This window comes from Eptatretus burgeri, chromosome 6, assembly GCF_056783735.1.
Source record: "Eptatretus burgeri isolate ZD-2024b chromosome 6, Ebu_testis_v1, whole genome shotgun sequence".
NCBI classification, from domain to species: Eukaryota; Metazoa; Chordata; class Myxini; order Myxiniformes; family Myxinidae; genus Eptatretus; species Eptatretus burgeri.
In genome coordinates, this window is record NC_140966.1 from 39,180,976 (window position 1) to 39,193,027 (window position 12,052).

Sequence of the window (12,052 nt, forward strand, 5' to 3'; positions counted from 1 at the left end):
CACCACCCTCCCCCACCACACCAATGGCAAATACAACGCCCAGCATCCCACCCCCAGGAGACTGAAAATATTGAGGCCATTGAAGGACTTTTATAGCATGGGTGTTGGTACTATCCTGGGTTGGCTGGTAAAAGCCAACCTCCCATCATGTTTTAATTCCAAGTTTTCTTTTTGCGAGGCAGGTTGCCTTCAGCACTGCTCGAGAGGCCCACCTCTCATTGGCCTCAATATTAATCTATAATAACTAAAAGGGCACTCGGTAGAGAGCAAACCTCCGCCATGCAATGCCTGAATCACGCGAACATATCTGGCCCAATACATTTTTGAAATATCATACTATATATCGTTTTTGGCCCTACCAATGTTCTCAATATCAGTGTTCTCAATGGTGAAGAATCACTTAAAAAATTAAATAATTATCGTATCCAAATTCGGGCTCAGATCTTCACCTAAATCAAATCAATTCGTCCTTGCCACACACATAATATAACGTGTACAGCAAGTTTTATTCAAATCCGGCCACAACTTTTTGAGATATCGTGTTATATATTGGTTTCATCCTATCTCTCAATGGTGAAGAATCACTTTAAAAATTATTCCTTGTCACACACCCATGTCCTCCAAGTTTCGTCCGCATTTCTAAAATTGTCAATTTTCCACCGATTGACTTGAAATTTAAAGAGGATTTATATTTCAGGTTACTGAATTCAACCAACCACTTATTTTTTTAGGTCAAATTTGTTTTATGGATTTTGCAAGTATCGTGCTTTGCACGACGACGTCGTCTTGTTTGTTTGTCCATGCACTCCTGAACCATGCATTCCATCCATTGGTACCATACTCTCTGCAGAGCATTGGTGTTGCCTAAGCAGTCTCCTTGGCTATTGAGCATAATCCTGGCTGGGTCGCTACTCCGACACAGGATACCAGCAAGCTGATACTCATTTTGCCAGCCTCAGAAGGATGACAGAGTCAACCCCACCTGGCATTAATTCAACATCCAAGTGGGATTTAAACTCAGGATCTTAGGATCCCAAGTCCGCCACCCTATCCATTGAGCCAACACCAGGCATACTCCTGAACCGCTGTGTGAAACGAGTTGAAAACTTCTCGTAGTTGGGGTGTGCATGGGAATGTTTTTGTTTGTTTGTTTGTTTTTCCTGCTTAAAACCATCATAGTCCTTTTACTTGGTGTTTCACGATGGGGGGATGACCCCAATTTTCTCTCTGAAAATATGTATTGCATCATGTTGCTCCTGATGGTACAGGGTACGACAAGTCATCCTAATATAATACACCAATCCTGGGGGAATTGTCCTATCCCTGAACCCTGATCATTTGTCAAAATCAGTTCACAACCCCATGTGCTCCCTGACCTCTCGTGCATGCACCTCTGACTCCCTCACCCCTATCCTGTGACTCTTTTTGCTACAATGAAGGGTTAACACCCAAAACGTTGCCTTTTCATTGTTTACCACGGTGGTTAGCTTACCTCCATCAACATTCTGTTGATTTTTTTCCAGTATTTTAAATGGGTTGCACATCGACCAGACCCCTTTTCTCCTACTATTATTTTAATGGCCTCAGTTATTGCCACCTTCTTGTGTAGTCGACCAGGGAACATTTTTGACTCGTGTCTTTCATGAACAAATTGGCCAGGCCTGACGTTCATTACGTCGCTCCTGAAGGTGGCAGCAATTTGGAATTTGTCTTGGTTGCAAGCGATAACTCGCCGGCTCTGTGAAAGACACCGTGGGATCTTTAATCTCCACAAAAGACCACTGCTGGCAGAGATCCTTTGGCTTATTCTTCTTCCAAGGATTGTTGTTCTTCCATGGAATGATCCATTGACCTGCATGGGCAAATACCAGGGTGACCGGTTTTAGCTCTGTCAAGATTTGAACCCAGATTAGACGGCTCAGAGGAGAGTGTACATTCGTCCAATATATTCTGCCAGTCCTATCGATCCAAACTCCTTCTCTCATGGCCATTTTAATTCTGGGATACCCCACATAACTCTAATCATATGAGTTGCCGATACATATAGAGCCAGTTGGATTTTCAATTCGCATCACAGCAGAAAAATAGAATTCTAAGACTAGATCGATTGCTTTCCAGATGTGTGTATGAATGAGGTTGTTACTCAAGGAATGAATATTGCATAATTTCTTTCCAAATCATGCTTGGTACGCCAATTTTTTTAATGAATCAGTTTTTCTTTGTTTTTGAATATCACTAATTGCCGACTCTGAATTTCTATTTTTTTATCTCAGGTGTCTCATCATTATTTTATAATGCTCCACATAGAAAATCATCCATGTTGTTTGCTTACTGCAGAATGTGGAGGTGTATCTGATAATTGCCGTTGCAATATCAAGTCAGAGGTCAGGCCGACGGGTTTCCTTCAAGGTAGGACAGTAAATTGGAAAAGTGTTTTTGTGCCGCTCTTCCTGAAATTAAATTCACCATTCCATGAAAGGTATACATTGCAACTTTACTTTTTAATAATTTTAACATAAAAATGCAACTTTGACTTATTTATGTGTTTGTTTTGGCCATGGTTTTACCGTGAGAAACCTGTTACCCAACATTGTCATTATTGTTTCTCTCCGAAACAGACACAACATCCTCGCCACGTTCTCTCCACATCGATTCATCTCTATCCTTCTTTCCTTTCGTTGCTCCGGGACAACCTCCCTGCAGCACTGACTCAGGTCGTACTCGCCCATTTTGCAACTCCAGGCGTCGCCCGACATCTGAGAGACATGAATGGCCAGCACATGATGTTGCACGGATGGAAGGACAAGGTCAACCCAGGGGCTCTGCTTCTGAAGCCAATACGAAGCTCATTTCTGAAAGTAATCATTTTTTTAAATCTTGTACTGCATCTCACTTCATCATGTACATCTCAGTAATGTATTATGGATCGATATATTCTTTTATCATGTATATCTCGCTCGTGTACCTGTTGTATTAAGGCTAGTCTGAAACTAAGATTTCTGTAGTGTATTGTAATGAAACCACTCTAGCCCCAAAGGGCCAGACTAGTTCTTGCCAGAGATTAACTTCACAAGACGCCGAGTGGGAGGCACTGCTGTGCAGATGTATCGAACCATAGTGTGGTGGTATAATTATTTATCAATTTGGTTTGCACACCAAGATTCTTGGCAAGCTTCATCCTCTTGGCCTGATCACGACTCAAAATCGTAAGAGATTTATTTGACAAGGGCAAGGGGATACAAGAAAGAAAATGAGCAATAGGGAAAAGACGGGGACAACTGTAATGGAACCTGCTTGCTCTAAACAACGATGGGCTCGACGCCTAACTTAAACTAATGTTAACCACAACAGGCTCACACAGAGTGAGACAGATGAGGGAGGTATAGGTCCTTAATAGCCTTTTTTTTGGAGGTACGCCAGGATGTGCAGCATGGGTACGCTCGTCAGGGCACTTGCACTTGTGCGTGGCTTTTACTGCCTCAGCTGCAACTCGTGCTGCTTGTGTGTCTTCCTCCATCAGACTCCAGACTATGACGCAGACTGCCACCCTCTGAATTTGGCTGAACAACTCAGACCACTAATCCCCAATTAACTCCAGTTCTTTAAAGCCTCTACCTACCATATCATGGGCACCCTCTGATTTGCTGTGCTCCCTGCCTCCAAGCCCATGATCCTCCCATCCCGAACAAATTGAAAGGCACCAGTGGGTGAGAGAAAAGGGCCAATTACGTCCATAGCGTGTGGGAGGGAATCCTTACTATAATTCACGGACTGGTGTTTGTGTGTGTTTTTGTTTGTGTGTTTGTCACGCTACTCCTCCCAAAGTTATGGGCCAATTGCATCCAGACCTGCTACAGAGGATCAGCATGACTGCAATGAATGTATAGTGGTATTTTTTTTTAATCTCTGCCAGTGGTCTTGGAGGGGTGAAGTTGGGGTGGAGGGGGGGTGGGGGGGGGTGGGGTGGGGGGGGGTGGGAAACGCAAATTCTCTATGTAAATGTGTATCGTGTAACGCCGCCTCTAGGTAGGGAAGAGTATTGCAAGTCTCCACTATTTACATTCAGTGCAGTGAGGTGTTTTGAATCATAAGCAAAAGGTATATTTTTGCTTCATGCACGTAACCTGGGTTATTATTTTTTTGCCTATTGTTATGTGCGGCCTCCAAGTTTCGGAAAAAAGTATTCCTTGAATACTCGAAGGGGTAACACCGCAGACAATAAATACGATCACTTTAAACTTATCAATGAATTGACAACCAACCAGGTGATAACCAGCGACATACAACAGAAGGGACTTTAAAATACAATTTATTTCAAACCCACTGTTAAAATGCGCTAATATCAGTCAATAATAATGCAATCACAATTCCATCAAAAATCAGTAACTGTAAACTTCTGCACAGGAAGGTACAAGTCACGGTCAATGCGAAATCAAAGTTACACATATTTCAATGCAGTTTCAAATACTTCAACAAATCTTTACAAAGGCAACTTTACACTCACATTTTAACACACACCCCTTTTACCAGGATTCGTGGCATGAATCAAAGTTAAAATCTTCCAGTGTCCGAAGGTACAATTAAACCTTTTGTCGTGTCGAAACAAGCATGCAGATGAACAAACCTTTCACAGTGTGGAAACAAACGTGCAGTTGAAGTGAGTATGAAAATGAATGGTCATGCAGAGATGAACCTTGCAGATTAGCGATAAACTTTGAGTGTGGAGTGAGTGAGCTCCACGGGAATGATCACGCAGTATGGATCTCACCACATCTCCAGCCGAACCGCGAGAAGGCACGAGGTGGAGGGAACGACCTTGACACTGCAGCCAAGGGAAGCTGTTGACATGAGGTGTCAGCCTGCCACTGTTTCTCACCCAAAGTGCTTTGTTAGCTCTTCGTGAGCACAACCGATCTGCCAGCAGGAGGGAAGCCGTACATCAACCAGATGCATGGGATCAATAACCAGGTCTTTGTTCACCGTGTGCTCAATGAAATAAAGCCCACGATACCATTGCAGCTTGTCTATTGCTGTGCTCTGTACTCCACTGTTCCAAGGCTCCATGCACTGCTGGAGCTGGAGCTGGATCTTTGTTTCACCTCCAAGATCACATCTGCCTTTCCTTCTCCCGAACTCTCGTCACTTCACATTTTTATGACACTAGCCCAAGGTCAATCTCGAAGCAAGGTGACACTGTCTGAATCCACAGATGGACCAGAGCTTGACCATTGGTTCAGAGCATTGTTTTCCATAACAAATCTTTCACCCAGTTCGTTCACATTAGCGTATGAGTGTAATGCCCCTATTGACCAAAGCAGGCAGCCTCAACATAAGCCATCTTCAAAGTTCTGTTGAAAGTCCATCTCAATGTCACGATGCCAATGATGTATGCCGATGTCTGTGCACGAATCCTTTCTCGCACATCTCATTTAATTAATCCACTGTAACTCGAGTTGCCTTTGTCCCCAAATTATCAATCATGTCTTCAACACAAAACTTAACATTTCCAATCATATGTAATTTTATATGATTTATATTAATCGGTAACACTATACAGAGCTGTCAGTTGTCTATACACCGCCCAAATAAATGTGTGTCGGAAGAACGCGTTGCATGCTTGGAACAATATCGCCTATAGGGCAGGACTCTGCTCGTTACATAATAAAGGGGATGTGAAGAAGAATACATACAGAGGGCTTATATGGAGACACCGATCTCTCTGTACTAACGATCCTCGTAGTGCCCATTTCGGCCATCATTGGACATCTTGTAATAGCATTAACGATGAAATAACTAACGGATGAATCCGCTTATTAGCTCCAAAGTCATTTTTGGAATGGTACAGTAATCCCCCGTTTATCGCGGGGGTTATGTTCCAAACCCCCCCCCCCCCCCCCCCGCGATAAGTGAAAATCCTCGAAGTAGCGACCATATGTTTATTTTATTATTTATATATATTTTAAAGCTTTATGACCCTCCCCACACTCTTATTAACCTTTCCCACACTCTTATTAACCTTTCCCATACTATTATAAACACTTCCTATACTCTTAAACAGATTCATTGATGCCGTAATGGCGGCCTACAGCAGCGAAGCTTCTCCTTTGCTTTAACATGTCGAGAAGTTGCACTTTTTCTACGATGGTTAGCATCTTCCTCTGCCGCTTAGGTTCAGTGCCAGATACCTTAGAAGGTGCAGAACATTTGGGCGGTATTGTAGGGGTTGAAATAAATTAAAAACTTTCACGGATAATTCACACAAACACAACACCGCAGAGTAACACTACGAGTAGCGATCGCACGTCGATGTGAAATGGACAAGGCGAGATGCTGAATGCATGCTATGCGCGGGAGATGCAGAGAATGATGCTGTGGTCGCTGAGCCAATCAGAACCCAGGATACAGAACACCATGCTCTGTTTGGTCGCCTCCCATCCATCAGCCAATAGCGTGCCGTGTACGATCTCACGTGGGTAAACTAGCGCAAGTGGAAGCGGCCGCATCTGCGTTTTCCATACGCACGACTCTTTGTCTACTCTTTTACTGTACACTCTGTACAGTATTTTATTTCTTGTATTATGTTTTAATTATTTATTTTATTTTTTTACGTTTTAAATTTTTTTAGGCTAGAAAATGCTTATTTTACCATAAAAATAATAAATATATAAAAATACATTTATACCGCAAAATCCCATGATATAGCAAAAAATCCGTGATATAAAATTAGATATGTAAGAGTTAAAAATCCGCGATACAGCGAGACCGCGAAAGGTGAACCGCGATATGGCGAGGGACGACTGTATATACATTTTAGCATATATTATGTATACAGATTGTGAGCTTGAACATTCTGATATTTTCAACACATTTCTTGGCCCATCCCATTACAAATTATGTCTTTCAGTATATATTATGTTTTTCAGCAGATATTTTTGTATTGTGCAGTACTTATCCTTTATTTCTATTTGCATGCTTCTATTTGATGCTTTCCTTTTGGCTATATAATTTTGCTTTTAATTTCTCTCTCAATAGTCCATTTGCCATCTTGAGAAGCTATGAATTGTCAAAGGTACAAGGTTTTTTTGGTTGATTTGTGATCCCAATGGGTCCCTGAAGTATTCCAGCTGGGTTGTCCTCAGAACAACTTTGGGAAAACTTTTTTTATTGCAAATTAGGTCCGCCATGACTGAAAAATCGATTTGTTGAATATCTCTGCAACTATGCATGATAATGTCACAGAAATGGTGTCTATACCCATGTTTTCATGGTCAAGGATTAAGATAAAGGTATTAAAAAAGTTACCACTTCCATATATTTTGTCTTTATGCAAATTAGTTGCCGCCATTACCGAAATATCGACTTTGTTGAATATCTCTGCAACTTTACATGATAATGTCACAGTAATGGTGTCTATATCTATGTTTTCATGGTCAAAAATTAAGATAAAGGCATTAAAAATGTTACCCTATCCATATACTTCAAGCTGTACACCATGTTGGAGGATCATGACATTTATTACAACGACAAAGTAACAATCGAATCACAACAAAAACGGAAATCATGGAATTGTTAATGCAGTAATAATGTTGCACAACATATTCATTCCAAACTAATGTTGCATGTGCAAACTAATTCATAAATTATCCTCCAAACTCTTCAACACTAATAATCTTCATCATCATCATCATTCTCCACATCATCCTGTACATTATCCTCCACATCATTCCTTGCCATAAAAGGGTTGAAACAGCCTTCACCACCAGCGCACACGCAATAGGCCGTACATGACATGGTATGTGTGGCAGCTGCATCCCTCGGTACTGCATGCCTTGCCCTCTGCTTTACATCCACAGCTTATGACATCGATTAGCCCTTGTGGAGCCGGAGGACCTATGTCAACAACAGGTGATGGAATACCATCATTTAATTCCCATCCAAATTGTGTGATGTCCACACAAGGAGGAGCCTGCTGATCAGCAGCCTTCCACAACATCATCTGAAGGTGTGCTCGGCGAACATGAAGAAGCAGATTCACTTCTGTTAGAGGCAATGCCATGATCTGCATTGGCTTCCCCTCTTCCAGGAGTATAGCTGATAGCGTTGCATACTCATCAAAGTACCTGTGGTTGACCATATAAGGCCGTGAAGAACCGTTGGCCTGTGTTCATTAGATCCTCGTGTGTGGCATCTTCCTCGCCCAGGACCTCAAACAGCCCTGGGAAGTCACCTTCCTTCAAAACACTCAGAGCACTGATCTTCCCCTTGTTGAATGGGTAGGAAACTGTGTCGCAGCCACTCAGTGCATGCATTCCAGGTAACTGGAGACACTTCTGGCCCAGAAGCATACAGCTCGCGTTGATGTCAATCACTGCCCCATTCCAGCGTTCCATCTGGATACTGCAAACATTGTGCAGCTGCATCGCCCACACACAGTACATCAAAAGCACAAATACATCGGTGTCATCGCTCAGGATTCGAATCACCACCATACCAGATTCAGCAGCTTGTAGCAGGTATGAGATCATCGTGATATCTGCCTCATCATGTGCAAAGCCACCATCTCTACTCTCGATCGATATATCAGCACCCATGTTGAATGAGGACAGCACCCGTGAGAGTTCCCGCTTGTTGTGCCTGTTCTTAAGAATGGCATCACGATTAGGAAGTGGACTGCTGATGGTCAAGTTATAGTCTGTTGAACCCTCGCCACCACGTCGCTTCCTCTCGTGGTCTTTTGCTGAGATATCATTATACCTGTCAAATACCAAAATCTTCTCGGTACCATCAGGATAACATGAGAGATGACGCTTGATACTCTCAATGACAATGGAGGCATCCCCTCCATGTGGCCATATGATGTGGTAAAGCAGCTGCTGTGCATCTACGATCACGATGTCTGGAGCTGGAGCATCGAGTTTTCACACCCAAACGATTGGCAAGAACAGATTTGTTGCCCTTGCGTAAGCAGCCATACTCATCGATGATTGAGGGCAGGAATGCACACAGTTCGTATTGAAAGATGGGTGCTAGCTTTAGCTATCGTTGTTGTCCGACCATCAGAAGGCGGATGAAGATGGCCTCCATGTCAAAGGCAGTCTTACTGCCATTCTTCATGCCTCATTTGAGTCCATAGTCTTGACCTGGCTGGAAATCTTGCCATGGAAGCTGGACGGCAGAGAGTTGTGGAATGACATGACCATCTTTTCTCCAATAACTCCTTCAAATACATATATTATACATATAAACCTTGATGTGGTATCATTTTAATGCCTTTATCTTAATCCTTGACCATGAAAACATAGGTATAGACACCATTTCTGTGACATTATCACGTAAAGTTGCAGAGATATTCAACAAAGTCGATATTTCGGTAATGGCGGCAACTAATTTGCATAAAGACAAATATATGGATGTGGTAACTTTTTTTAATACCTTCATATTAATCCTTGACCATGAAAACATGGGTATAGACACCATTTCTGTGACATTATCATGCAAAGTTGCGGAGATATTCAACAAAATCGATTTTTCAGTAATGGCGGCCCTAATTTACAGATAAAAAAAATTGCCCAAAGTTGTCCTGAGGACAACCCAGCTGGAATACTTCACGGACCCCTTAGGATGACAAATCAACCAAAATACCTTGTACCTTTGACAATTCATAGGTACACTACAGTGAACATCAGAAGGGCAAATGGACTACAACAGTTATACATAAAATAGGTGGTAAAATAAGCTTTGGCATGCATAGCACACTCATTGCTGACACCTTTCTCATCTTTGTTTGCTTGTTTTTTTATTGTTTCTTTAATACTATCTAGTAAGAAGACTATCTCGCTTCAAAACCTTTTTTGTAAGATAGGAGAATGGAATTGAAAACAGGTTAAAATAGTCCCTTCAGTTGATACATCTCAGACGAATTTATTCACTACCTCAATGTTCATTTATTCATGTTGACGTAAGTAGGACAGTGCATCTTCTTTTTTGATGTATTACAATTTGTGTGCTATATGGCTCATGAACCTCTGAAATGGGACAAAGGATGATTATTTTGGAGCTCTAACATTCTGATATTTTGCTTACCATGTGTACTGTACATCAAATAGGCCAGGCTTGGTTCTGGATGGCTTATTTCATGAGTCTCATTGAAATGCATGAAACACCACAATGATTCAAGGTTAAAAAAAGATATTATTTTCAATTTTTGGCCATGTATGTTGTCAATACTAGTCTTTCAAAATACTTTTAATAGGCCAAAGGTCAGATTTATCTGATAACAAACATCAAGATTATTATTTTTAATCCCTATCCCATTCCTATATCAGCCCATGGCTATGGAGGTTCAGAACAGGAAAACTTGTGGGGGGAAGAGCTGGGAACCCATGCAAACTGGGACACTGCAGGCAATGGCGGTGAAGGAGGAGGTGGAGGTGAATGTACCAGTGTGGAATTGCCACATGTTGGTGAATCACATGGAATGGCGGATACTGTGCAGGAGCTTGTGCCTGCCCCAGCGATGTACAAGCCTTTCTTCTGCGACGACTGTGGCCAAGGGTTTGTGAGGGAGACAAAGGGTTTATAACGACTGTGATTAACACTATGTGTTCTTAGCTTGCAGGTCATCCAGTTGTTGGCTTGGTATCTCCTCTTTGACTTTGGAGAGCTTAAGTAAACGTATTGACTTTTATTTTGGAATTGACTAATATTCGGCTTTCCAAGTCAAAAACAAGCTATTAGGAAGATAACCATCCATGGTAACTGCATATCACTGTAAAAAAAACCCAATCATTATTGAATATATCCACACAAAGTTGCTCATTGTATGGAGTTGCCCTTGGATGTCATAAGAAGAGAGTTTGGAGAGAAAGTCCGGATGCTCGACTCTCGAAAGCTCGAGATAAGTCTAGAGAGACGGCCCTGATCTTATGTCTGACATTGAGGGCCTCCACCCATTGTTGGGAGAGTAGGAGTAGAATGTCCAAGGTGGAGTGACTTGGGCTGAAACCAAATTGATCTGAGGATGAGGCTGTTGGAGAAAAGTAAGGTTTTCATATCAACTGTGATGATGGATTGCATTACCTTGCTGATGTTGGAAGTAAGCTGATAGGTCTGGAGTTAAAGGGATCATTTTTTGCACCTTGTTTATGTAATGCAGTGATGTTTGCTGATTTCCAAGCAGATGGAAGATGACCTCGGGCAAATGATAGGGTGAACATAGCAGAAAGAGGATGTGCAAGTGCAGGACAGCAGGTTTTTAAGACATGTGAGTTGATGCCGTCCGTCTAGTGGCAGAGTCAGAGTCAAAGGTTGACAGAAACTTCTCTACCTTCTCAGGTGCAAAAGGCACAGAATCCAGGAGCATTTGGATGTGACTGGTTATGGTGGGTACAGAGAGTGAGGGGTAAAGGACACAAGATTTGGAAGGAAACACAGAATTGAGGCATTCAGCCTTCTTCCGAGTGGATTCGTCTGTGGTGCTATTTGAAGAGAATGAAGGGATTGAGGGGAGCATACAACAACAGAGATAGCCTTAAGAAGGTGTCACCAGGTTTTAGAGGAGGGATACCAGTTTGAAAAGTTCAATCTTGAGGTTGAACAGATGTTGCTTTCTGCCTCTCCTGAGAGTGGACACACACTTGTGGGCTTTGTGGAATAACCTGAGTTTGCCTTTGGTTGGGTTTGCTTTCCAGGAAGAGAAGGCAAGTTGTGTCAAAGCAACTGCCTCACCATAGGATTCCTCAACTCGCATCACCACGGATATAAAGCCAGGTAGAAACAAGAAGTAGTGAACTTCTTTCTAGGTTGGAACCCCAGCATCACAGTGCTCTCTCTATCTCTCTATCTCTCTATCTCTCTATCTCTCTATCTCTCTATCTTGGATTTCCTAGAATGTAACCTCAACATTATTGGCATCTTCTATGATGTGGATAAAGCATAAGGCCTGGTGTTCTCACATCACAGACTGCTTGGTTTCCCCTCTGCTTTCATCACCTTTCCATTATTGATCCATCTGCTCTTTAACTCTCTGACTCTCCTCAATCTGCAAACCAAA

At 42.2% G+C, this 12,052-nt stretch overlaps 1 protein-coding gene across 11 annotated transcripts in view; it reads left to right on the forward strand.

Annotated features, from left to right (window-relative positions):
* The window catches only part of LOC147024593 (uncharacterized), a 49,994-nt gene that overhangs the window by 12,440 nt on the left and 25,502 nt on the right, over positions 1 to 12,052 (forward strand). For 9 of the 11 annotated variants that reach the window (XM_085884645.1, XM_085884651.1, XM_085884644.1 and 6 more), the window contains 3 exons: positions 2,338 to 2,409; positions 2,619 to 2,858; positions 10,326 to 10,554. In XM_085884645.1, the coding sequence (XP_085740771.1) occupies positions 2,338 to 2,409; positions 2,619 to 2,858; positions 10,326 to 10,554 (541 nt within the window). Of the gene's footprint in view, positions 1 to 2,337; positions 2,410 to 2,618; positions 2,859 to 10,325; positions 10,555 to 11,690; positions 11,770 to 12,052 lie in introns of all 11 variants that reach the window. The other 2 variants (XM_085884652.1, XM_085884650.1) reach the window with 2 other exon arrangements.